Here is a 27,798-nt window from a genome sequence, read left to right as displayed (position 1 = left end):
GATGTAGGCATTGGCTTCTCCTGGATTCACTCAGCATTGGTTTCTCCACTAGCTGGAAAGCAGGATTCACCTTGCTGCCCTTTTGTAAAGCCAGGAAAAGTGTCGGATGTGACACGTCTACCTGCAATATAAAGTTTCACTCTGACTATAAACTAATGATCCTTAATAGACCAGAAGAAAAATAACTCACGGAGGTTAGAAACCTTCCCAAGCAGTCAGATATTTCTCTCTTTGGAGATGACCTCCTGCCTACAGAGTCAAATTCAAGTTAAGAGTGGTGGCCTGAACTGTGGATTTCAGGTACCTCAACTTAGACACCCCAAGCCACTCCCTATTTTGTAAGCACAGGTTTTTGTTGGTTCCTAATTTCTTTCTAGGTTCCACCCGCTTATCCTCAGTGAATATATTGGAAGGAGAAGAACAATGAGCTACGTGGTGAGGACTCTGGGTCTAGTCCCAGCTCTGCCACTGGCTATCACTGGAAGTTTTTTCTGGATTTTGGTTTTCTAATTTATAAAATAGATGGGGTGATGGGGCAGGGGAATGGCGAATTAGCTAAGGTATGTTTTGTTTCTAATTGCGTTTATGCATCCACATCTGATAAATCGCTTTCACAAAGGAAACTGTTTAGGAGGTTCTTTTTCTGTATTTGAAATACCACACATTCCAGGATCTCCCAGGCTCAAAGAAGTTAAATCAGCTGCCAGAGTTTTCCCGTTAGTATGCGGTGAGCCAAGACAAAAAACTCACATCAGTCTCCAAAAGCAATTCATATTTTTTGATTCCCCATTGCTCAAATTTAAAAGGTTGGTTAAAAATAAATAAGTTAGTGAAAGTAGTTAACATCACCCAAATTAAATAAATTCAGTGCCCAAATTAAATAAGCTGGTTAAGTAACTTAATGTATGTCTGTTCCAAATCATAAAAATAGAATTATTTTGGCCTGGAAATTTCTTCTGTATGAAATCATCTAGTTGCATGCAGGGATAAACAGTTATAAATCTGTAGTGGTTATGTAAATTCTTCCCCAGTATTATGAGACTTAAATTGGAGATGAAATACATATTGGTGTTTTGTTTTGTTTTGTTTTTTAGTTTTTACTCTTACAAAATAATGCACGGTGCTAATACCATATTAAGTAAACTGATTAAAGTGAATTGGGAAATGCTGAAATCCTCATTCTGAAAAATGTCTTCTTCTTGTTGTTTGGTTTTAAATGGTAAAATGATGGGAACACTTTTCTTTTTAGAAGAGCATGTAGCCCCCATCCCTAAGCATGGAATTTACCTCTAAGAGAGCAACCATGGTAAACAATTTCTTGTGTATTCTCACAGAAATGTTCTATTAACAAACCTTTTTGGATAAACAAAGTTTAAAATCCATATGAGTTATATCCAAATGTCATGTTAGCTTTTTACTTATATTTTACATATTACCTTCAATAAAACTTGTTTTACAAAATAGTATGTGTACAAACCACTCTGCAATGAAAATAAAAAGTATAACCAAAAAATAACTTTTATTAGCCCACTGTCTTTTGACAAATGTTTTAAAGAAATCTGCTTAAGAAAACTAACCGTGTGGTTATTTCTACTTTTAAAGTATAAAAGAGCAAAGACCATGAAATATTTACCTTGACATGCAACCAAAAAAAAAAAAAAAAAAAAAAAGGAAAAATAATTCTTTGGCTATTTTTCTTATGTATTAAGTATGTTGTTAAAAAGTCCATATAAAAGAAAATGTATAAGGAAATATCAAGAGCAGTTATATTGGAGTTGACTTAATGCTAGGTTGAACTCAAAAAGACCAGGTTCTGGTTTTACTTTATCTTGTGATTTTTTGCAAGACATAGATACTCTCTGCCTTTTTTTGTTGGTGGAAATAAATTAGGTTATTTCCCAAATTCTGCTCTTCTAGAATTTATAAAGTTAATGGTGACTGTTTAGGCTATTAAAATGATGGTTTCTAAGGAACATATTTAACACATCTTTGATGCACTCAGTTCACTTTGTTTTAGTTCAGTTTATTATAAAAATCACATGGAACATTTCATAAACTCACCCATTTCATGTAACTATGTGCATAAGCTTCCTTTTCTAGATGGAGATATGTGAAGTTATAGGATGACCTATGTCTAATGCTCTGATCATCTTAACAGCTACTTATAATTCATATCAAAATGATTTATCAATTCTGCTTTTACAAGACTTTAATTTCCATTGTAATTGGTCATTCTTGTTACTCAGTTTACTCTTTTCCTCATGTTAATACATTCTTTTAGGAATTTAGGAAGTTTGATACTAGCCTTGTTTTGAAATTTGGCTAAAATCAAATCAATTCAAATTAAAATAGTAGTGTAAGTTTTTTTTTCTTGCTAAAGCTTAAACTCATCTATGTGTACAAAATACCCACAAGTTGCAAGTATTTCAAATGATATTTTACAGTAAGTGTATATGCTTAACCCATTCTCATTACTGGTACCAGGACGTTTCGTGGACGAGCCAAAGGTTAAGGCTATGCCTAGAGTATTTTTTGTTTCCCTGTAGTCGTACCACATTCCTTTTAACCTAGTAATCCATGGCCCTGAAATAACTTCTGGAAAAAAAAAAATCACTCACTGCTTGTAGCTGTGTAGCCTGTGGGGTAGTCATGATCTCACATCCTTTTTCCTAGACTATCTTTCTCTATACTTCCTTTCGATGATTTTTATCTTATTCCAACTCCTGCAGACAGTCTGTATTTTTGAGCAACAAGAATGTTACCCTCCTGTCGATTTATTCCTTAGTTAAGCTAATAAGAATTCTGAATTCTCCAAAATAAAAAGTACTATCCTTTCCTGCTTTTAATTGAACACTTACTAAGGCAAGTCAACTTGCAGAGACAATTTATGAGTTGGTATGGCAGTTTCAAAGATGAACAGAGCTTCTGGCTTGGGAAATTTACAATACAGAATCGAGAGTAAGACACCATACAGACTATAATAAAAGAAAGCAAAGCAATGTTAAGTGAGTTAAAAGATTTATAGAATACTCTTGGGATGGAGTGAGGGACAGAGGAGATAGTTTAGAGTGAGCCTCAGAGAAGGAGTAGGATTTCTAAAGGCTGAAATGAGTTAGAGTGGAGGGATATTTCAGGTGGAGAGATCAGTCTGACTAAACTGCAGAAGGTGGGGAAATGGGGTGTCATGTCAGGGATTATTTAAATACTTAAGTTTGTTGACTATAGGAAGTTTCCAGATTTTATTATAAGAGAGGACATTTATTAGGTTTTTATCTATATCTGTTCTAAGTGATTTTTAAATTTTCATATAAGAATCCATTCTATTTTTCCATTTTATATGTGGAAAAAAAAAAACAAACCTGCTGTTCAGAGAGTTGAAGTAGAAAGTGGACAAACCAGGGTTTTAACTTAGAATCATCTGCCTCCCCAATCTGTTTCCAGTGTTAGATAAAAGCTAGAGATGTTGGTTAAGACCATACATATTACTAAATGCCATAGCCAAGACTCTAATATTTTTTTAATCAGGGGAAAAAAGATAAAAGGAATACATAATAAACACTCAATTGCACATAGAAATACCCTTGAGACAGACCACCATTAAACAAATAAACAAGTGAAGTGTATAGTATGCTAGATGGTGATGGGTGCTATGGAAGACAAGAGAGTGGAACAGGGAGATAGGAAAGGCTGAGGGGGTTGTTGGGGAGGAGTTTTGTAATTTTAAACAAGGGAAGAGAGTGTCTCCTCAGGAAAAAGATAAACTCCAATAGTGTATCCTGGAATCTCCTAATACCCAAAGCATATCTGATATGTGGTAGAGTGTGGTGTTAACCATTCAGCCAGAGATCCAGAGTCGGGACCTGAGAAACCTGCCAACTCATTTCTCTAAACCTGGATTTCCTCCATTTCAAAATGAAGGGGTTGGACGAGGCTCAGTAGATCTTTATTGAGCATTTACTACGGTCAGAGTGGAAAGGGCTGTGCTAGGAGCTAAACTTGGGACCTCCGTGAGATTCCCTTCCAGACCAAATAATAGACACTTCTTGTTTTTAAAAAGGATGACAATCAGTTAACATTTCCTTGTATTCTGATCACTGACATATCCAAAAATAGCACTGTAAATGTGAGATAGCAAAAAGGAAACACTATCAACAAAAACAGTTTCCAAGTTGCGGAACAGAAACAGTTCCCAAGTAACGGTAATCAGCACTCATCATTTGTTACAGAATCAGAGGCAATTATCTCTTAGTCATTAGCACAAAGATAGTGAAATTTGGTTTATAAGATGCCAGGAGGAAACTGATTAGTAAGATGATGCAGAAGATAGCTATTTTTCTATCATCTTGTTCTTACACTGCTACAGGAAAAAGGACTGTACTAGTCAAAGTCTTCTTAGGGATGGGATGGAATAGCATGGATCTCAAAGGATTCTGGATATTTGTCCAGTTTCTTTCTCAGTAACAATACTAGTTAACACTTACTGGGTGTTGTTACTATATGCCAGGCAGTATGCGAAGTGCCATGATCACCCTAGTGTAATATGTAACGCCCCATGAAAAAGGGGATAGGACTGTTATTATTCCTATCCTACAGGAGAAAAAAACTGAGATTTAGAAAGAGTAAGTAATTTATCCAGAGTCAGTTAGGCGCTAAAATGCCAGAGCCAGAACTCTCTGGCTTCTTATAACCTTTAGTCTGGTGCTGGTTAAATCCACTGTGCTCCATGACCACAGACTGCCTCTTAATCCAGTTGGTATTCCGGTAAAAAGTTATATCATCAGTAACAAGTAAAAATGGTAAGAATGTAGGAAGAGGTTATGTTAAAACCATCACTGCTGACTGGGGGTTGAGAGAGCAAGGGAAACAGAAAACAAAACATCCACAATGAAAATCTTCAGAGCACACATTCTGTCATGATAGGACTTTCGTGAATCAAAAGAATAGAGTTCCTTATTCTATAAAGGAAGAGAAAGGTTGGAAAAAATATAAGGCTAACCATGAAATTTCTTACTGGAATATTAGTAGTGTTGAAAGAGAAGTTAAGAAACATAAAACATTAACTATACGCTGGCAACCAGAATAATATAGACTCGTTCATAAAACATAGTATTGTTTTTTGTTTGGTTGGTTTTTTGGGGTTTTTGGTTTTTTTTTTTTTTTGAGAGAGAGAGTGTGAATGGGAAGGGGGAGAAGGAGAGAGAGAATCCCAAGCAGGTTTCATGCCCAGAATGGAGCCCAATGCAGGGCTCAATCTTACGACCCTGAGATCACAACCTGAGCCAAAATCAAGAGTCAGACACTTAACTGACTGAGCCATCCAGCCGCCCCCTAATAGTCATTGTTAAAGAAAGGGGTCAATCAATATTTATTGTCAATTATGTGCTAAACCCTGTGCTAAATACTTAAAGAAAAATATAGATTTATGCATTATCACATCCCAACTTTTATTAAAAGTTTATATTTATAAATTAAAAGGTTACGTACATGCTTAATAGTATTGTAATAGATGACCAAAAATTAGTACTGTCATTAAAGCTCAAGCTATTCCATGGCATTTTTTTTTTCTTATGAAATCACACAGCCTCCTTTGAGCTCCTTGAAGGGATTTTTGTCCTCTGGGATACCCTTTACTAGTGGATCTTCTCCAGATCTTTCTTCCACATAATCCCTTACTTCTTCACAACATTTGGAGACCTTAAAGGAAAGGAGAAAGAAATGACACATTTGGTTAAAACAGAATACTGCAGAATCCAAGAATGTATTATAATTTCTGTGTTCTTTTTAATGTGGTTCTGCTTTCCCCCAGTGCATATGTCTTTTCTAGGAGAGAAGAAGAAATAGCTGCTCTTTTTCCTGTCTTCCTGGATATCTTCAGGCAAAGGAGAACCATCTGGCCACACTCCAGCTAAGGGTTCTCAGGAGACACTGCCTCTAGCTTCTCTAAAGGAGATCAGAACAGGGACCAGAAAATAGCTGGCCACAAGGTCAACAGTGTCACCAGAGTAAACATTGATTAAATCTTGTTCCTCATTCCAGAAATGTGACCTGTAAAGGTGGAAGAGAATGAATAACTTTTAAATTCCAGGCTTATCACCACTCCTGAATTCTCAGAAGTATCACATATAATTTTATTTTAAACTCATTTACAATGATTGATCATGACAGTGCACTAGAAGGTGAGCTCCAAAGGGTCAAGGACCTCTGGCTGACTTGTTCACATGTATCCCAGGCATCTAGAACAGAGACTGCATTTAGTTGGTGCTCAGTAAACAAGTATTTGTTGAACTAAATCATTATTTTTGTTTATGAGCTTGCTCTTCATTCATCTGCACCATTATAGTAATGACTTCATGAAAAATCAGGCTTTAGTATTTTAATGGACTCAGCCAGAGCTTAAATGGTCCATGTACCACTTAACACACCTTTTAGAATGAGTTCATGTTCTATAACATATATAAATGTGTGTGTATACACATGCATATACACACAACCTCAAATTATTAATTTCTTTTAACGTTCAACTTGTTTCCTTTTCACTTAATCTACTATTCATGATATTAAAACGAAACTATTTCATTTCTGGCAGTCCAGTAGGTGGCCATTCCATTAGCTATCTAACGAATTTACTGTGTTTTTTAAATACAATATTTATATCATATTTGTATGCAAATTTCCAGCAACATTAAACATAAGACTTAAGATTACTTTATAACTCTGCAAATTCATTATCTACATAATAGGAAACATCATTTCAAACTGGGGCAAGGCATTGGTCAGGTGGCTCCTTCATATGATGATACTCATAGTTTATACACAATTCTGAAATATGCAGTAATTTAGATTCACATTTTTCCCTTTTCAAAATTCAAAATTAAGTTTAGGTTCACTTTTTTCCCCACTCCTCCAAACACCAGCTATTTTGGCCCCAACCGGGTGTCAGAACTGTCCTAATTCTAGAGTCCGTGAAGGGTTGGTTTTTACGTCTATCTAGGTGCTGAGGCTATAAGGAGCAATAAATTACCTAAAATCCTATGTGAGTGTGTGTGTTCAAAAATTACTTCAGTGAGGCTTATTTTAAGTATATATAGTTTAATATAGGATTAAATGGCATGGTGGAGAGCATGGACACTGGATTCTGGCCACCCCAGTTTTGAATTTTGGCTCTACCCATTTCCCTGCTGTATTTATTGTTAGTTAAGAGAGTTCATCTAAGGTTTAGTTACGTTATCTATGAAAAAGGAAGAGCAACAATGGTTGCATTAAGTGCCGAGCATACAACGAATGCTCAGTCAAATGGCGGCTCTTTTTAACTATTACTACAAAGATTATCTTTAGTCTTGGCCTATTGCCTTGACATACAGTCATTGCAAATCTGTCAGCTTTAAAAAACTGGCTGCAAAGAGTTGTGTCTTCTGACAATACTAGTGCCTTGATAGCAAAATAGGTTGAAGCATATTATGAACCAGTCTGGTTCAAAGACATCAAATAATTATTTAAAATAAAAATAATAATATAATTATTATAATTATATTTATATTTATATATTATAATTATTTAATTTTATTATAATTATATTATAATAAACATAGTAGAAAGCACTTGCTATGTCCTAGGTATTTGTTCTCAGAGCTTTGGATATATTACCCCTTTTACGCTTCCCAGTTGCCCTCTGAATTAGATGTTGTTACTATTCCCATTTTAGAAAAGATATCTCAGGTGAGTGTTCCACAGGGAGAAAGTTGTGGAGCCAGAATCTGAACCAGGGATAGGGTTCCAGTGTCTATCCACTGGACCGTTCTATAAGGATGCTATGCCATCCTGTGTCAGAACTATAGGTTCAGGACCTAAAATTTGTGTGTGTGTGTGCGTGTGCGTGTGCGCATGTGCGCGCGTGTGTGTAGTTTTGGCAGTCTGGTATTAAATTAGTTCGACTTCCAAAAACAAGGAGATTCTGAGTAGCAGGGAAAAGGAACCCCCAAACCTGATAGATGGTGATGTATGTGATGTTTGCCTCAAATAAAAACTCCCAGGTGAGCTTGCCACAAATGAATAATAAACATGAATACAATCAAACTGCCTTCAAAACAACAATCCTGAGTAAATAAATAATGAAACAGCGTTTGGATGTTTCAAATCAAGAAGAAAAAATAACTTTATTTACCCCAAAAGTTTATTTTTCCCAAATTACAAAGATTTTAACCGTTTGTTATATGTTCCAAGCTTTTTGTGCTGTTTATATATTTAATTTTATTTTTACAGCAAAATATGTTTTGCCTGTATGGAAAGGGCACCAGGGAAGTTTGAGACAATTATAAATGTAAAAGAAGCCAAAATTCCAATTTTTATTGGGAATAAGAGTCTTGAAGATAATACAAACTCCTTTTCTGCTTTGGCTTGATAAAATGAGTTTTGGAAAAAATATAAAATATACTCTTAACACTCGTGGAGGAGTTTTTGTTCTACTTACTTTCCTAAAATGAAGAACTGAACCTTTTCCAAGCTTCAGTTACTGTTTGTTTGAAGGAAACTTTTATTCCTTTGCCATTCCTCTCCTTTTAATGGAAGAGAACTCTTGGTAACCATTTCCAAATCTGTTAGATGTTTTTAGGAGGAATAAGTGAATTCTTGTGCTTGAACTCATTTTTGTTTGCAAAGAAGGAGTAGAATGTACTCATTCATTACTAGCCATGACAGTGCTGGAGGAAATGAGGTCTTGGCTAAAAGTATTTAAACATCAAAGTATTGCATTAAATAAAGAGAAGCTTATCAATTTAGAAAAGCAAAAGCAAAATGCCTATACGCATTGCTTCATTTTACTGCTTAGCTAAAATACGGTCTCTGTCTCATATTCTTCATTTCCTTTCTCTCTCTCTCTTCCTTTCTTTTTTAAAACAACTCTATGAAAATGGAAAAACATTTTTAGTTTAGTGGTCATACAAAAAAAAGGCTGAGGGCTGGATTGGGGCCATGGAAAATAGTTTGCCAAACCTTTGATTTAGAGTCTAAATCAAGAGATAATTATGATTATTAATTTTCTTAATCTCTGATGAATTTTTGCCTGAACAATTCATTTTTAACTACATTGAGCCTTTCCAGTGAATGGTGTGGGGGAGGACAAATCATTTTCCCTCTACTCTTTTAGGTTCATGGTTGAGACACACCTGTTAATAAAAAAGGCAGATTAACAAGAGAAAAACACACAGAAATTTAATAGCATGTACGCCTCCTTTATACATGGGAGAGACCCAGGAAAACGAAGTAACTCCCTGAAATGGCCCAAGACACCCCCTTAAATACCATCTCCAGCTGAAGACAAAAGATGTTGGGCGGTGGGGGAGGAAAGGCCAGTTATGGGAGGTTTTCAGGAAAAGCAGTCATCAAAAGCCCACTTAAATCAAGCGCATTTACATCCTTGCCTTCTCTACTAATAAGAGTTTTAGAGTCATCCTTCTCTTCCTGGTATAGAGAGGGAGACACATTTATAAATGGAGACTTCTCTTATAACTGTAAATATCTCTTACAAAAGGGCAACTTTTACTTGGTTTCCAGATATTCTCCACTACCTGCTGTTTCTTAAAAATAACCAGCCTAGGGGTGCCTGGGTGGCTCGGTTGTTAATTGTCTGCCTTCAGCTCAGGTCATGATCCTGGGGTCCTGGGATTGAGCCCTGCATTGGGCTCCCTGCTCTGCGGGAAGCCTGCTTCTCCCTCTCTCGCTATGTCTCTCTCTGTCAAATAAATAAATAAAATCTTTTAAAAAAATAAAATAACCAGCCTAAAATAATACTTATGTCAAGGAGGTATATTTTGTTTGGGGTGGCACATTCTGCTCCCCTGCAACAGTTCCTGACTAACCTGGTAGCCCTACCATAATCTATAGTTTAAAATAAAATTCAGAAGAGAGCAGCAATTTACCAGCATTCTTTCCAGGGGCACTTCTTTCTTGAGCTGGTCAACTTCCATCTTCAATTTGTCTTTTTCTGTCAAGTCTTCAATATTGATCACTGGCATCTTTTGCCTGCTGAAAAAAAAGACAGTTCATACACCCAAATTGCTGCACATGCTTCAGGTCAATATTAGCCAATCCTTCCCTCAGCTCTTAACTTACTAAGTGAACTGTTTCTTTGTTTTAGCTTTCTATTATAACTGATTTCTTATGAATGCTCTCTGAACAATTCCAGCACCACACACTAGCCTTGCAATTTTAAAGCTTCTTTATAATCTTCACTAATATGATTAAACCAAGCATTTGACTCTAACCACCTGCTAGTAGGTTTGTGGGGATGTGGGGAGAGGTCAGTTTAGTCAGCATATAGTCTTAAACATCCAAAGCCTTCCCTTTCCCCCCCTTTTTTTTTGTGGGGGGCATGGTGTAAATGGTTGGGTTTCCAACCCTCATCTCTAACACGAGAGTCCTCCATCATATGATATATGCCATTTCAGTTAGTTTGAGGTCATTCTGAGGACTGCCCATTAATCCCCTAAATCACTAGAGTATTTAATCTGGTATTAACAGAGAACTATACAAAAACTGTTACTATAAGTTCTTTATAAATATAATAGGTTGAAATATAAGCCAATAGAATGGAGATACAGCAAACAACCTCATTAATCAGAAATAAACTAGCATATTACTTAGAATGTGTCTCTAAACAATACCAGGAAGTTCTGTGTAATTGTCACAATGCATTGGAAAGCAATGATGACCAAATGCAGTGGGTTAAAGGTGACATAGTGGGTATACTGATGGACATCATAAAAGAAGGATCTTCTGCACTCTCAGCAATCTCTTCTCCTTAATTAGATCAATGGACAATGGGGGAAGATGGTTCAGTAGCTGGTGGTACCCATATGCAATTTCCTGGAAAATATTTCATTGTAGCCAAGTGGCATCACACTTAAAATCTCTCCTTTTTTGGTTTTCTTCTCTTCTCCTTTTCTCCCTGGTCCAATTTTTATAATGACATATTTTTATGAAAGTAAACATATTTAGGTCACATGCTATTTCAGCGAACAACATTGTATATTTACATAAAAATACTCTGCTAATAATTTATCAGCAATTAACTTATTTCCTTGTATGATACAGTGTTATCATTCCCAAAACCTTTGAGGAAACATTATTTCCCTTCTCAATCTTATAATAGACTCTTCTTCTCTGGGAAATAGACATTTTAACATATTTTTAGGGGCAAATGCCTAAATATGCCAGCACAGATACAGAAAAGAACACTCTATGTGTACCCAAAGTCAATGTTTCCTGTACTTTTTTATTTTTGCTCTTCTGTTCTTACCTTAAGAAACAATATGACAACACAAAGGTTGTTCCTTCTTGTGTAATTATTGTTTGGTATTCAAGAGCCCATGCGCAAGTTCATTCTCCCTTTCCTTCTCACTGCCTTCAGACTATCTGTAACCATTCACAAGCATATCTACCTCTGCTGATCATTTTTAGCTGTTGATATTGTCCTTTGCATATTTTTTCTACATCTTGGAAAACTAATTCCACTCGGCAATGGCTCTAACACTTCAGTGTATATAAGAATCGCTTTAGGAACTTTAAAATATGAGCGCAATCTAAGAGGCTTTGATTTGGAATAGGGCTTAGGAAGGGAAAAATGAAGGAAGGGAATCAGAGGGGGAGACGAACCATGAGAGACTATGGACTCTGAGAAACAAACTGAGGGTTCTAGAGGGGAGGGGGGTGGGGGATGGGTTAGCCTGGTGATGGGTATTAAAGAGGGCATGTATTGAATGGAGCACTGGGTGTTATACACAAACAATGAATCATGGAACACTACATCAAAAACTAATGATGTAATGTATGGTGATTAACATAACATAATAAAATAAAATTTAAAAGAGAAAAAAAAAGAATTCCATTTTCTCTGTTTCAGAGAATCCCTACCATGTTATTGCCAATGAAATGATCACTCTTTGGCTCTTGCTAGGGGTGTGGCCCTCATCAAGTTACTTAACTTCTGTGCCTCAGTTTACTAGGAAATCGGAGCAATGTGATTACCTACATTGTAGATTTCTTGAGAGGAATCAAGATTGTACAATGGTATGTGGCACGAAACAAGTGCTCAGTACATGTTAGCTGGAGTACCCACTTATTCGGCACCTCTAGACTTTCAAACTGTGCTGTCTTACATGGCATTTTCTGTTAGGTGACTCTAAATGACTTTTTTTTTCTTTTTTTTTTTTTTAAAGATTTTATTTATTTATTCATGGGAGACAGAGAGAGAGAGAGAGAGAGAGGCAGAGGGAGAAGCAGGCTCCCAAGGAGCAGGGAGCCCGATGCGGGACTCGATCCCAGGACCCTGAGACCATGACCTGAGCCGAAGGCAGATGCTTAACCATCTGAGCCACCCAGGCGCCCTGTTAGGTGACTCTAAAAGTGCTCTTAAGGGATATCATGTGGACATGATTTGGCTCCTTTAATAGCAGATGCTGTTGGTGCCCTTCCTAGACCCCCTTTCCAGGGTGGGGTGTTCATTTCCCCAGCAGGTGCATGTGTTCACCGCCAAGGGCAAGCCTTCTGCATAGGTTTGTTCCTGGCTGATGGGAACCACTTCAGCTGGTGATGTCTGGGAGATTATGCTTTCGATTGGCTCCTATGGGTGACCTGTAGCACAGGGCTGGCTGAAGTGGGGTTCTAATAGCTCAGACCAGGTGCCTGTGGGCTGAAAAACCTTGTGATTGAGAACCTTCCAGAGCTCCCCATGGGGTCAGGATAAGCTAGACATCTGAAACTACACCCTTGCTTAACTTCTGCTTCATCTTGCTTTCTACCTTCCTTCAGAGATTTCTTGTGAGAGCTCATCCTTGATAAACCACTTGGACAAGGATCCTTGTCTTAGGCGCTGATTCTAACAAATCTAAGACACAATGGGTTATAAGGACCTTTATAAGCGCATCTATATCTTTCATAACTTTTATGTCCTTACTCCTGCCTATTGTTCAATATATGAAAGAGAATCATGGAGTGTAGATAAAGTCACTTGCAACCCATGTCATAAATATTCACCTAGTCATAGGAAGAAGTGCAAAGTACCTAACTTCAATTTATTAACAAATGATCTCCAAACTCTAAAATTTAATAATATTTTAAGTAAAACACATTTCATTTGGTGGAGGTGCATCTTAGAAGATGAGAGAATGCTTGCCAAACTTGATGCCACGGGACTTGTATGAGAAAATTCAAAGAGGGAGGATCAAAACTCTAACCTCCCTCAAAGACAGCCAGACACACAGAGAAGGGCAGTGTATATTGTCTGCATGGAGTCCCAAGGCTCAGAGTTGCACTGAAGAGTTTAAATGAATTCAGATATGGCATAATCTAATCATCCTTAATCCCATTTTACAGATGGAATAAAGGTGGACCCAAATCATAAAATGGGTGGCAACAGAGCTGGGGCTATCACACAGATGTTTGGCTTTTGGTCTGGGGTGTTTTCAACTCCAGCACACTTCTCTCTGTTACCCTTTCCAAATTAGTGTAAAAGAATAGATTTGTTTTGTCATACTTTAGAATTACACTGAAAGAAGGCACAGAATTGAAAACAAAAGGCACTAAGCCACTCTGTCGTATTTCCCCCCATACCTGGGCAGCTCAAAGCTTCCACGTTGAGCCACCTCTCCGCAGGAAGTTCTAAGAGGGGCTAGGTCATATTACTGGCATATTACCAAGCATCCTTACCCCACTGCCACCAGAATATAAAAGGGGAGGACTGAAGACTCAGACCAACAAGCTAAGGCAGCATTTACAGCTAACTCGGGGTGGGGGGGAGGGCGGAACATACCCCTTTAAGTAGAAGATGTTTGCCCTTTTACTCCTTCTTCCATCTTGCACTACTATCAGGGGCGGTAAGGTCCAATATAGCAAAGAGAAGAGGAGGGGGAGAAAGTACCTCAGAGTTGTACCCCATTCATAGAACAGTGGTTCTCTGTGGGGGGAAATACTGCCCCCTCCAGGGCCTTTTGAAAATATGTCAGGTTGTTTATGGTTTTCAGGGGTTTTGTGGGTGTGAGTAAGGGATGTAGGGAAGATAGAACTATGTAGAGTAGCTTAAGTGTCTCCCTAATATCTTCCATTAGCTTTCTTGCTAATCTATTCTAGAATTAAAGTGGGCTAGTATAAAGTTCAAAAGCTACCTGCTTTGTTTGTTTTTACACATTGTAGGTAAGTATATTTTGAAGTAAGGCAACTTGACAAAATATTTAACTTATAAGGGCTATATTAGTGGAAATTATTAAAATTATTTTTAGAAGTTCCCTGTTTTATACAGTGGATCAATCACACATTCTTTGAAATAGAAATGTTGCTAACACACTTTAAATATTTTGATTTATAAACATTCCATTTGACACTTTTTTTTCAGAAACAAATCCACTATATTATGTACAATAAATTTGCAACCATATGGCTATAAATTTTCTTATCTTGTACTATTCTTTTTCATCCTGACATTATACCTAGGACTACAAAAATAGCTAACATTTTATTCATTCATTCAACAAATATTTACTGAATGCTATTATGTGCCAGACAGTATTCTAGATGCTTGAGGGCAGAGCAGAGAAAAATATAGAAAATGTTGCCCATGAGGAACATACATTCTAATGAGGGAGAAAGACAATAAACAAGATAAAATGTACCATATATTATATTGTGATAAGTGCTAGGGGAGGTATAATAAGTAATTTGTTTATTCCACAGACACTTATAAGATCCTACTGTCCATAAGTCTTGCTCTTAGCACTGGGAAACAATGGTGACTACAACAGGTAAGTTCCTGCTGTCACAGAGCTTACATAATAGTGAGAGGATCAGACAAGTGAAACAAAATGAATAAACATAGTGATTTCAACGGATAAATGCTATAGTTTATGATAAGGAGTGACTAGGATGTGAAGCAACATCATCTAGACTGATTGGAGGTAGTGCCAGTGGGACCAACACGGTCAAGAAGGAGACAGTGAAGATCAGGAGATGAACGTTTCATGCAAGGAGAAGGGCTAAGCAGAGAGAACAGCGCATGCAAAGGACCAGAAGTGGGAACAGATTTGTTGTACAAGGAGAACAGAAAACACAGTGTAACGAGTAGAGTAAGAAGGAGAATGATGGGGTGAAGTCAGTCAGGGAAGAGAGCAGCCACGTCACATAGAGTCACCCAGAGGAATGGTGACGAATAAAGTGAGGAGCTAATGAACGGTTTTGATTTTGAGGAAGTGAGGTGTTCTGATGTGTTAAAAACACTCTGCTGTGTGGGGTTGAAGGGGAACAAAAGTGGAAACTGGGATTTTATGTAAGAACCTAACATAATAGTCCTTTAAGAACAGAGAGATTTGAACAATATTGGTAGCCATGGATATAGAGAAATATAGGCAGATTAAAAATGTGATTTGGAGGTAGAATTGACAGGACTATTGATGGATTGGGTGATGAAGAGATGGGAGATGTCAAGGGTGATTCCATAGTTTTGGGCTTGAAAGTCTAAGTAGAAGTGTCATTGACAGAAAGAAGGAAGATTGGGGTATATGATCAAGACTTCAGTTTAAGACATACAATATTTGAGATGTGTATTAGATATCCAAGTAGAGATACTAAGTAGATGTAAGTGTTTGGAATTCAGAGGTGAGGTCAAGACTATACACAAATGTGTGTGTGTGTGTCTCTGTGTGTGTCTACTTGAAATCACATAAGAAGAAAGTACAGTTAGAAAAGAGTTCTCAAGGTTGAGCTTTGAGTCACCCCACCTTTAATGGGCAGGCAGAGAAGGACAGATTGAGAAGGAATACTCAACTAAGTAGGAGGAAACCAGAAGAATGTGGTAAAGTAAAAACTAAAAGAAAAGCATTTCAAGGATGAGGAAGAGTTTGAAATTGTTAAATACTGCTGAGATGGAAAAATGTGGTCCTTGGTGACCTCTGTGGCAGCTGCTTTGGGTGTCATATGAATTGAGAGGTCCAGTAAGATGTGGCAACATGATGAGGTGCTCTTGACGGGAGCACTTCCTATTCTTCCTCTTCCCAATGTAGAAGTTGAATTGGAGTGCAATGGGGGGTGGGGGAAGGGGAGATGAAGAAGTGGAGGTAGATAGTGAAGATAACATTTCTGATAAGTTTTGCTGGAAAAGGGAGCAATGAAATAAGGCTCTAACAGGAAAGGGATAGAAAGTCAAATATGAACTTTAAGTTTGGGATGGAAAAAAAAAATCAGAGATAGAGCACTCCAATGGAAACCACTGAAAGAAGTGATGTTACAGAGGAGAGGAGTGAAGTCCTCGAGAAGGCAAGAGGTGAAAGGATCCAGAGCAGTAGCTACCAGGTTGGTGTCTGGTTGGACCAGGGCATGACTTCTATTGTAAGCGAGGGGAAGAGAGTGCCGGAGATCCCATCCACCAGTAGGAACAGCTCACACTTCTCTGGCTCATTCAGTATCCCTAGTTCACGCTAGCGTAGTCAACTCTCTTCCAATACAGACATTTTAGTTTGACTCAGTTTGTTTCCTTGGCTAATAGTCAAGAGGGAGAAAAAAAATAGTGAAATAGTAAGAGTCTTAGGAGATGTACTGCCCGCTCAAACTGCAACTATGGCCTCCCCCTGCCCCCAAATGGTAGGTTGTCCCTTCTGTGTGACTTAAGATACAAAAGCTTTTCTACATAAAACTAGAACAAATGAACATATGGAGGGTTTATGACAGACACATAAGTAATGTATAACATGTGATTTGGGCTAGGGTATAAACATGACAATATTTTTGTAAGAAAGAGTGTCTTTATACTTGAAAGGTCAAGGTCCATTACTTTCTGCTAAATATAACCCTGAAAGTAAGGATTTAGTGATTAACTCTCTCAATCCTTTAATCTGATTATTAACTTTGGCAGATGCTTCTCTTAGAGCATTAGAGCAATGTATTTAAATTGTAGTGATCTGTTTGTCTGTTTGTTCTTAATTATAAACTTTATGTTTGAGTGAGAAGTCTGTAATCTAGCTGTCCAGGTACTGAACTAAGATCATGAGCACGTGTTACATATAATAAGCCTGACTTTGGGCCCCACTAATGTGTACGAAAAAGCTTGTACAGTGAGTGAGACCAGCGGATCAGGATTCAACGGCCTGAGGTAACTGTATAGCTTTGACCAAGTCACATATTCACCTAAAGTTTCAGTGCTTATCTGCAGAATGGGGAGAATAAAGTATCACCCTCAGTGGTTATTGTGGGAGATGTAATGAGTTAATGTACACAAAGTACAATGTAAACTCTCAATCAGCGTCATATTCATTATTATAGTTATTGCTATTCCCACATGATATACAGACATTAGGGGCAATTTTCTCTGTCTTTCCCCCCTTCCTGACATGACACTCTCTGGTGGATTGGTAGCCCAGGCTAGAATTCTGGGCAGGTGGTAAGGCCATACTGTGCCAGAAACATCTTGGATAAAATAGTCCAAACTCTGTCCCAGCCTTCTGGGTGCCCTACAAAGGTAAGTATTCAGCAATCTGAGTAAGAGGAAAGATGGTCTGCCTCTTAAGTAGGCATGATAGTTGAGTGAACATACATCTAGGTAGAAGAGAAAGGGGGTTTCTAAGATTCTGCCTTCCTGCAGAAGGCAATGCTTTGCTAGAATCACAACACCTTAAAAAAAAAAAAAAGACCAAAGCAACCAGCTGTTGAAGGAGTGAGTCTCTGTGTCCCATAGGCATAAAAAATATAATGTTAGATCTGTTTGTGTAGATTGGCTTTTGTTTAGAACTGAGCGCTTGCTAAAATTTCATTTCCTCCTCTATGATCCCATAAAACCTAGTACATATCTTTAATATTGTACTAAAAACACTATATTGCAATTGGGTTATGTGATGTTCATCTGTCTACTCTATTGTGCTATGAGATCCCTACATGTTATTTGTCTTTGTATTCCAAACGCCTAGCACAAGGTTTGGCACATATTAAATAGTAATTCTGCTTATTTTAAAAATATATGGATGAAAAAATGACCACGGTAAGAGACACATTAAATACCCCATTATATCGTTCCCCTAAGGAGAACAAGAATAATAAAATTAGGCATAGAGAATGTCTCATCCTCTTACGTGGCTCCGCCTTATTATACAATGCTCACCGATGCACTCTGTTTCCGACAGAGGGCGCACTAGAGCAAACATTTCCTACGTGACCCAACTCACTTGAAAAACACCTTGTCGGTGAAGGAGTTGCCTAAACTTGAACAAAATCCTCGTGATCCCTCATCTCTCAGAAGAGATGAACTGCCTTTCTTATCAAATGCGTAAATTTTTGGTCGTGCCAGCTGGACTCACTTCAGATTTTATTTTGGCTTTAAGCTAACAGGCAGCGACAATTTTGTTTATTGGGGAGTTATCAATGTAACTCGGTAAGTGACTATGTTATGTAATATATATCCCCAAATCACTGGGGATGAATTCTCCTCATTCATTTATGAGCTAAACATGCCACCTCTCTCTAAGGTGTCTGACAGAGAAGAAGACCATCTGCCTCAATCCTCCCCTTAAATTCACGATCACTGTCCAAGCATGTGTGGCTCTCAGAAGACAGAACATCATACTCGAGACTTGGAAATTCTAGGAGCTAATGTGTTCCAAATCAACTTCATATCCTTTTTTTTTTTTTTTTTTTTTACGGGGCCGGGAGTGGGTTGGTGAGAAAGAACAGAAGCACGGATCTGACACACGCACAGATGTTCCTGAAATCACTGTAGCCTCTGTGTGTTTTCATTCTGGTATTTACTGTTCTGCTCTAAGGTCTCGGTACAGTAGAAAGAGTCCAGGTATGGGAATGTTAGGAAGAATACAAGGCTGAATATCAAGAACCTCGGTCCTAGTCTCAGCTCTGCCAACAACTAAGGTAAGTAAACATGACCAGGTCTCTGTATAATTCTGTAAAATGAAAATAGTGGAATAGACGATATCTATAGTTCCTTCAACACTCAAATTATAAGAACTCCATGCCTTATTTCACAGAACTCCAAACTATTTTGAACCTCAATTTTTAGCCATAGCCACTAAAGCTATTACTTGGTGTAACAATGACAAATCAATCTGGATGACTGTTCTTTGCAATTCCCTCCAGACTTGCACGTCCTGTTGACTTTGGATAAAGGAATTCTTTTCCTTTGCTATGTGGTAACCTTTTGGCTTAGTTACTGGTTTAAGGATACAGAAGTACTGTGACATCCCTATGGAGGCTGGTTGCAGTGGTCACATGGCTCCTTCCACATGGTCCTAAGGATAAATTCAGTAATTTAAAGTAGTCCCAGAACATTTAGATTCCCCTTACATTGGAAGATATCCTTTTCATGGATATAAAAATACTCAAGTGGTTTGCAATTAAGAGGCGTAATTTCCTTCCTGATAACTTGGCCTGATCATCTCAAACTTCTAACTGTCCCCACTTGTTGAATTCTCCTTCCCTGTCTCTGCTCAATGGTCACAGGGGTGTTAAAGATGCACCCTATTTGGCATAGAATAAAGGAAGGAAGTTAACATTTCTGGAGTACCTCTGAACATGAATTTTGCCCTGTGTCCACAGACTCTACACCACAGAGGGGTGAAAAGCCTGATTTTGGCCCTTTCCCCATTCTCCTTCCCCTCCACGTGTTCCAGCGCATCCTGAGTCCTTAGCAGGACTAAGGACTCTGCTCTGGCTGAAAGAACCCTAAGCTCATTTCCCCAGAAGAAACCATCATGAAGTTATATCTGATTGTGTGACAGCTTCCTAGGCAGAGAGGTGGCCTCTGAGCTCAGCCAAAGAGGAGAGCTGGTGAGAGCAATGTCGCAGGCTTCAGTCCTACAAGGCCAGTTCACGGTGCTGTTTCCTGACTGTGGTTGACACTCCCATCTTCAAGTTTTGTGCAAAGGCTCTCAATGGGAATCAAAACATGGATAATCAGGCTGGAGTCTGTGCCTGTGCGTAAGACGCTGAAGCCCACCCCTTTGAGTGCTTAGGCGCTTGGCCTTTAATCCTCATAACACCCATGTAAAGTACAGTCATTATATCCATTTTACAGAGAAGGAAACTGAGGCTCAGAGAATTTATGTGACTCTCCAAAGGAGCAAGGAATAAAATTCATTTTCCCAGTGCATCATGCAATTTCCCAAAATTGCCTGCTCTAATTCAAAAGATTCCTCTTTTTGGGGGGTGCCTGGGTGGCTCAGTCATTAAGCGTCTGCCTTCGGCTCAGGTCATGATCCCAGGGTCCTGGGATCGAGCCCCACATCGGGCTCCCTGCTCAGTGGGGGGCCTACTTCTCCCTCTCCCACTCCCCCTGCTTGTGTTCCCTCTCTCGCTGTGTCTCTCTCTGTCAAATAAATAAAATCTTAAAACAAACAAAAGATTCCTCTTTTTATATGAAGCAAAAGATGATCAAAAAGTACCAGCACCTGAGAACAAAGAACAGAAGTGACAATAGTCAATGCTAAGTGACAAGTCTGAATCAGTCCTTGAATTTATTTTAGTCCATATGGGAGATATATTTAATCACATTCAGAAGAATGAAAATCATATTCAGAAGAATGAAAACTTGAAGTTGAAGTAACTTTTCTCCTGAAAATTGAGAATATTAAATACAACAAGAGGAAAAAGGGGAGGAAGACACAGTCATCAAGAGAATCCATTAAAATGTTCGCCAAAAATAGCTTCAATATTTCATGTGAAATCCGAGCATAAATAATTTGTTTTGTATAAAGGAAAAAGTTAGACTCAGGCTAATATGTCAGAGGAACAATGAACGTTAATGCACTGACAATTAGGAAATGTGCAGGAAGGGATTGATCTGGGATCCCCTACGGCCACCTTTCTATGGACTTTCATGTTCCAGCTCAAAAAAACACAGCCACAATACTTACACATAGCTAATGGGGGCGGGGGAGTATAAAATGGTATAATCATTTTGGGAAAGTGGCAGTTTTGAACATTTATAAATATTTTACCCAAGAGTAATAAAAGCTGCATGTATGCACAAAGCAGCTTTATTCATAACAGTCTCACACTAGAAACAACACAAATGTCCAGTAACAGGACATTTGTAGTACATTCATACATTGGAAGAATGGACTCAGCATTTAAAAGAAATGAACTATGCAATAACATCGTGTGTCTTTAAAATAGGAGTGGAGCAAAAGAAGTACAAACAATACACACTTTATGATTCCATTTGCATGAGATTCAAGAACAGGCAAAACCAATCTCCCGTGATAAGAAGTGGTTGCCCCTGCCTGGGATTGGGAGGATTGACTGGGAAAGGGTATGAGAGAATGTTCTGGGGCGCTGCAAGTGTTCTAATTCTTGATTGGAATGGTGCTGTACACTTAAGATATATTATGAGCCTTTTATTAAATTAAATCTCGATTGAAATATGTACGTATGTATACATGTAAATAAATACACATACTTAAATTTCTAATCTAATAAAGGAATCTATTGCAAGGAGCCAGGCTCCCCTCAGTCCACTGAATTTCACACTTTGTCTCTACCCTTCAAATACTTGGACTTCGTGCTTTCATAATGGAGTGATGCTGCAAGTTTGAACCTTGTGCAATCACCCCCAGGTCATTTTCCTCTAGCTTGCCCACCATCACCGACACAATGCCGCATCTAGTCACTCTGGCCAAGACAGGAGAAAGTTTGGGAGGCAGGTTCAACCTGGTGGGGAATTCCTCTCCCCCGCACATTTTCCAACACAGGGCTGTGGGTCACAGCCTGTGGGGCATGAATCAGCCTCCTGGGCTCCGCACAGGCACGCTCCGCCCCGTCCGGGGTCGGGAGGACACTCACCCTACATAAAGCAGGCACCCACCACATCGGCACCCAGGCTGCCTGGAGGCTGGACTCCGTGCACCCTCTTCCCGCCGGCACATTCAAGGAACGCCTCGCCCCGAGGGCCACTCAAACCGGACAGCATGGACTCTCCTCGCCCCCTCGGGCTGTTGCTTCTGCCGTTGCTCCTGATGGGGACCGCGCTGGGCAACGGTGATGAGGAGGCGCCAGGTATTGGCGGGTCCGGGACCCCCTCTTTGCGCCGGGCTTCCGCCCCGCAGTAGGCAGCGCGGGCGGGGCGGCTCTGGGGTCCCCTGCACCCGCTCTCTCCGCCCGGCTTTCCCCGGGCCCCTGTTGCACAGGGCGCGTCCAGGAGCCGCGGGAAGGGATATTCGTGCCGAAGTTTGTACTTTCTCTCTGGGCAAACCCCCCTGGGCTGGGAAACGGAGGGACACAAGTCCCTGGGAAGCCTCTACCTTCCCGGAGACGGGGCTGACCCCCTTCCCTCTCTCGGGCTCTCCTGCTCCTGCAGAAGGAAACAATGCAGACATCTGCCTCCTGTCCCCCGACGTGGGGCCGTGCCGGGCCCGGATCCCCAGTTACTACTACGACAGGTACACGCAGAGCTGCCGCATGTTCTTCTACGGGGGCTGCCAGGGCAACGCCAACAATTTCGAAACTTTGGAGGACTGCAACGAAGCTTGCTGGAGGATAGAGAGTAAGTGGCCGCGCTCAAGCTCAGAACCCTTGCACGGCTCCTTACACAGAAGGGCTGCTAGTAAATTAATTTCCCAGATCCCATTTTCCGCAGTAAGTTGTAGCCTGCATTTTCTCAAACATTAAGTAAGGCTAACTTGTTATTTCCAGAAAGTAATCACAAGTTTACATTGGCTAACAAATTTCTAAGCCTAAGTGGCATTTATCATAATTCAGTGTCCGCGCAGACTCAGGGCAAGAGTTCACCATAGGGCATGATGATGCAGGGGTATGATGTATTATTGGGTGCCACATAGGTACTTTTCTTTATCACTAGTTCTAAACCTATGGTTTTTACGCCTCCTTGAGAGAACCATTTCCTCGTGTCAATTACCCATCAATCTGAAATACTTTCAGCGGATTTTATTGTTAAAGTGTGATTTAGCTAACTGTAACTTTTCCTTTTGTCCCTTGACACCCAAACTTGTTTTGGGTTTGTACAGGGATATAGTAGAGATTCATGATCATGGTTTCTATTTCATTTTAATCATTTTTATTTATTAAGGCCAGTAACAAACCATGGGACTTTGCCATTCAAGGAACTAAGCCAAGGAAAAATGTGTATGTATTCCTGTGAATAAGTTTGATTAACTTCATATGTAGAAAAATCAGAACACCCTGAGAGAACAGAGAGAATTTCCACTGAATTTGGCTGACTCAGGTCTGGAGCCACTATTAAAAAAAAAAAAAAAAAAAGAGCTGAATAACTGGATTAAGGAAAAGTCTTTTGGGGATTTACTATCCCAGTACTAAATGTGATAGTTTTCTCCTTAGTTGTTTCTGAAAATACAGTAAAGTTTTGAAGTAATACTAAGTACTACTTACTAAAAGCAAATAATACTAAATAATACTAAGAAAGCTAATTTTTGACTAGCATTGTTTTATGCCCTCCTTTTCCTAGAAGTTCCGAAAATTTGCAGGTTGGAAGTTAGTGAGGCGCAGTGTGGAGTGCGCACAGGAGAGTATTTCTTCAATCTAAGTTCCATGACATGTGAAAAATTCATATCTGGCGGGTGTCACAGCAATAAGAACAGGTTCCCGGACGAGGACACTTGTAAGGGCTTCTGTGCACCAAAGAAAAGTAAATACTATTTTTATGGGGTTTCTATTTCATTTCTTTAAGATCTTAGGGTGAAAAGATCAATAATTTGATGTATAATTAACATGCCTTGTGTTCTGATGATTTCACATACAGTAGGATATCAGTCCTACTCTATATATGTGCCCTGTGAGGGAGTATTATTATTTCCCCGTTTACATATGAGAGTACAGGCTGCCAGAGGTTAATGACTTGCTAAGTTCTCAGGGCTAGGAAGTCTCAGGGCTAGGAAGTTTTTGCTTCCTGTTCTGGATTGTTTCTTTAGAACTATTTCTCATTTACTTAATTTACACATAAAAATTACAGTATTCTGGGCGTGCCTGGGTGGCTCAGTCGGTTAAGTATCCAACTCTTGATTTAGGCTCAGGTCATGATCTCAGGGTCCTGGGATTGAGCCCTAAAGTGGGCTCCATGCCCAGCGTGGAGATGATCTCTCTGTCTCCCTTTGCCCCCTCCACCCCCTCTTGCTCTCTCTCTCTCCACTAAATAAAACCTTTAAAATAAATCACAGTATTCTGAATGCCATGACCTCAGGGTTGTAAGGAATCACTTGTGTATAGGAGATAGTGGAATATACACAGACCTCAGATGGTGAATCTTGATAATTTCTGTCTGAAGTCTTCAGCTAGATTTCTGCATCCTTTAGCAACTGCAAACTGCAGGACAAAGACCTCTCTATCCTTCCTTTTTCCGCTCTGATTTCTTATCTACATCCCCACCCCCTCAGTCCTGAAATGATGGCTTACTTGGGCAATACTTTTGTAGAGAGAGACAATACAGACATTTTCCCTAGGCACAGCGGAGACACACATACCCAAAGATATATTAACTTAACAAGGAAAACTTGCTTTGGCAGAGATCTGAGGAAGCTCTATAGCTATACTGTGTGCAAAAGCTTGTGTTAATGAGGAGATGGTTGTTGCTTGTGTTTCCTTAAATTTTTTGTATAAATGTTCCAGTGCCTACTTGGGAATTACATAAATGTATTCTTGATTAATGATGGAAGGAGAGCTGATAAAAACATTTAAAATAAACCTACCAACACAAGAAGGTTTACTAAAGCATGTCATATATCAATCCTTGAAACCCAGCCGATTTCTACCTGACCATATCTGTTTCTTGGGTTTAATTTCTTAACACATTCAAATGATACAAGGACATAGCTTCAGAAGAAATTCTCTCCACTTTATAAAAATTTTAGAATTAACAAACTAGAGCATGTAAGCTTTCTTGAAAATTGAGACACACTTTTTAAATGGTTTAGTATGATATTTTGAATTCAGAATGAAGCTTCAGTGGGATTAGATTTTCTTCAGTTACTTCAGTAATCATCACAGTTTATTAATTTTGGTATTACTGCATTTCTAATTTTGTTTTCCTTTTCATCAAGTTCCGTCATATTGTCACAGTCCGAAAGATGGGGGACTATGCTCTGCTAATGTGACGCGCTATTATTTTAATCCAAGACACAAAGCCTGTGAGAACTTCACTTATACTGGCTGTGGAGGGAATGACAATAACTTTGTTAACATGGAGGACTGCACATATGCTTGTATAAAAGGTAGGTTTTTTTCTTATTCAATTTTTAAACTAATTTTATAAATAATTCATAAGCAAAATTATATTTTATATATCCATGTTCTTAATAGCATATTGCCATTTCTAGACCACTTCTACATAAAGAGCACTTTAGTACTGATCGTACTGTATCCTTGCCTTTTAGAGGTAGAAAGTTACTAACTTGAGTGGATAGTGAGTAAAACTGACTTTATAATCATTAAAAATACTTGAGGTGAGTGTGTAAGCATCTTGGAAATGTTGATTATTTAAAGTGAGCCTATGGATTGGAGATATATGATATTTATTTTTATTTTGTTGACTTTAGCTGTGAGGAAGCAAAAGGATAAGAAGACGCCGAAGATTGTCTTTGCTCATAGAAGGGTGAAAACTTGGAAGAAGTAATTTTAACCTTTTTTCCTATATGTCATCTTGTGGAGATATTGCCTCTATGGTTATATCTGAAGAAGAATATGGTGATATGGGGAAATGAATCATTAATGATTTATACACAAGTTTTTATTGCTACAGGTTACTTTTTTGTGTATTTTTACACATAACTAGCTGCTATTCAAATGTGAATCTATTATTTTTAATTTACTGTTCACATATATTTTAATGTAGTTGAATTCTTGCTGTGCATAAGATATAAAAGCAAATATGATTCACCCAGTTCTTGGAGTTGTTCTTCATGATTTCAGAAGGTGATAGTAACTGAAAAGCATGAGACAATATAGCCATGTTCTCTTAACACATATGATCATAAAAAGGACCAGCAAATACATTTTATTTTGCATTTAAAAATTGGATTATATTTTAGTTCCAAGGAAACAAACTTGCAGATTTACCAACACTTTAGAAAATATTACAAGTGCTGTTATATAGACATGACTAACTTCTTTATCTACTGTGTCATTTAGAAGATAATAACTTTTTTGAATAAGAAGTTAGTAAATTTATTAAAATCAGAAATGCTTTCTTCTGGGGATAAAATTCTCTCTCTCTATCTACCTTTCCACCCATCCATCCTCACTCACATGTATATATTTGTTTATACATACAGATCTTACATTACTTCCAAAGATATTTAGATTGGAAACCACTAAAATTGTTAAAATTTTTGAACTGTTCAAGGCATTCACTTAAATTACAGACCATGAATTTAGTAATTTAAATTCTACTAATGAATTATTCTTGATAAATATGATCATTCTAGTTAAAGTTTTTTCTTTTCTCTGTAATAAGAATATTTTTAAAAATTCCTACATTTTCATGGCAAGATCAATATATTTAAAATATGCCCCCAATCTAGCAAAATTGTAAGCGCATTTACCCTTCACTTGAGCAATCCCTCTTTTAAAAATCTATCCCCGGGGCACCTGGGTGGCTCAGTCGTTAAGCGTCTGCCTTCAGCTCAGGTCATGGTCCCAGGGTCCTGGGATGGAGTCCCGCATTGGGGTCCCCGCTTGGTGGGGAGCCTGCTTCCCCCTCTCTCTCTGCCTGCCACTCCCCCTACTTGTGCTCTCTCTCGCTCAAATAAATAAAATCTTAAAAAAAAAAAATCTATCCTAGAGGTATTGTGACAAAAATACAAAATGGTATATTCCTGAGGACATTCATTGATGTATTATTTGGAAGAATCAAAAACTGGAAACAAACCAGATAATCACCAGTAGGGGATTGAAGAAATGGATGAAAAATGAGCAAAATATCTATATGTGGATATCATCTGATCCTCAGAATACATTTTAAAAAAGGGTCTAGAACAACATGAATAAATACACACATCACAGAGGACATAAAGATACTAAAAATAGTTACCTACAGCAGGAAGGAGGAAACAGGATGGGACAGGCATGGAGATAAAATTTATGTGAATATACCTTATTATATACTTGTGATCTTAGACCATATAAACATTTTGCATAATAAGAAAGCAAAATTACAAAGAATAGAAAGCATTCCTTCTACAACTGAAAACAAACCAAAACAATTGAACCCAAATGAATATCAGATAATTGCCTAACTACAGAGAGAATACGTAATTATTTCTGGTGACTTTCAAAGCCAGTATTTTGACTATCTTTTAAGGGATATAATCTAAGGGTCAAATAAATTGTGAAGAAATCTGAAAATACGTTTAGTAGTCTTATTAGTAATATTGATATTGTTATTTTGAACTTACATAGAATGCTACATTATACTATATATTCTGTAAGAAAATATAAGAATTTATTTCTTTAGAAGTCAAGATTTTCAGTGTTAAGTGAAAAAGTATGAAATTAAGAAATGAAGAAAAAATCTTTAACTTTTAAATTGGAATATAAATATTAGCATGAAATCAAAATTTATTTTCTCTTTGGGAAAAAAAAGTATTTTCCACTCTCTCATTGAAAAGTCCTTGAAGCAATGACAATCCAGTAAGTACACCTCCCATTCAGATTGTGGTCTCTAAATATGATTTCTCATTAAGAGGAACCAGGTCTCTTAGGAGAAATCACTGAATCCAGGTCTGGGACAGGAAATATATAAGATGAACCTGGGCCATCTATTCCAGATAGCAAGAAGCTATTTGAATCATGTCA

General features: G+C 38.3%; 2 protein-coding genes across 9 annotated transcripts; one reads left to right on the top strand and one right to left on the bottom strand.

Moving 5' to 3' along the window:
- Nucleotides 1-20: 20 nt before the first annotated feature.
- Nucleotides 21-22,382, bottom strand: GNGT1 (G protein subunit gamma transducin 1). 7 transcript variants are annotated; one of them, XM_035020587.1, is made up of 4 exons: nt 22,299-22,382; nt 9,915-10,017; nt 5,485-5,694; nt 21-121 (listed from the first exon to the last, which is right to left on the bottom strand). In XM_035020587.1, exons 2-3 carry the CDS (start codon nt 10,008-10,010, stop codon nt 5,566-5,568), a joined length of 225 nt encoding a protein of 74 aa, XP_034876478.1. In that variant the 5' UTR covers nt 10,011-10,017; nt 22,299-22,382; the 3' UTR covers nt 21-121; nt 5,485-5,565. The 7 variants fall into 7 exon arrangements, with proteins under 7 accessions (XP_034876478.1, XP_034876472.1, XP_034876477.1 ...); XM_035020581.1 differs by having other exon boundaries at nt 9,915-10,020; nt 22,278-22,346; XM_035020586.1 differs by having other exon boundaries at nt 22,278-22,318.
- TFPI2 (tissue factor pathway inhibitor 2) lies at nt 21,697-25,885 on the top strand. 2 transcript variants are annotated; one of them, XM_035020578.1, is made up of 5 exons: nt 21,697-22,032; nt 22,334-22,579; nt 23,459-23,638; nt 25,047-25,217; nt 25,542-25,885. In XM_035020578.1, the coding sequence occupies exons 1-5, from the start codon at nt 21,945-21,947 to the stop codon at nt 25,616-25,618; spliced, it is 762 nt and encodes a 253-aa protein (XP_034876469.1). In that variant the 5' UTR covers nt 21,697-21,944; the 3' UTR covers nt 25,619-25,885. The 2 variants fall into 2 exon arrangements, with proteins under 2 accessions (XP_034876469.1, XP_034876470.1); XM_035020579.1 differs by having other exon boundaries at nt 21,706-22,032; nt 22,334-22,519.
- The last annotated feature ends 1,913 nt before the right edge of the window (nt 25,886-27,798 follow it).

Source organism: Mirounga leonina, unplaced genomic scaffold (genome assembly GCF_011800145.1).
Source record: "Mirounga leonina isolate KUSES-001 unplaced genomic scaffold, KU_Mleo_1.0 Mir_174, whole genome shotgun sequence".
In the NCBI taxonomy this organism is placed as follows: domain Eukaryota; kingdom Metazoa; phylum Chordata; class Mammalia; order Carnivora; family Phocidae; genus Mirounga; species Mirounga leonina.
Note: the sequence above shows the minus strand (reverse complement) of the source record. Positions and strands in the feature narration are given on the sequence as shown.

What these genes read in the sequence shown, in the direction of transcription:
- TFPI2 (XM_035020578.1), top strand. Translation starts at nt 21,945, where the DNA reads ATGGACTCTCCTCGCCCCCTCGGGCTGTTGCTTCTGCCGTTGCTCCTG. An exon ending in CTTACACAGAAGGGCTGCTA is followed by an intron (nt 22,580 to 23,458) that starts GTAAATTAATTT and finishes TCCTTTTCCTAG; the next exon opens with AAGTTCCGAAAATTTGCAGG. An exon ending in CACATATGCTTGTATAAAAG is followed by an intron (nt 25,218 to 25,541) that starts GTAGGTTTTTTT and finishes TGTTGACTTTAG; the next exon opens with CTGTGAGGAAGCAAAAGGAT.
- GNGT1 (XM_035020587.1), bottom strand. Translation starts at nt 10,010, where the DNA reads ATGCCAGTGATCAATATTGAAGACTTGACAGAAAAAGACAAATTGAAG. An exon ending in TGCCCCTGGAAAGAATGCTG is followed by an intron (nt 5,695 to 9,914) that starts GTAAATTGCTGC and finishes CTTTCCTTTAAG; the next exon opens with GTCTCCAAATGTTGTGAAGA.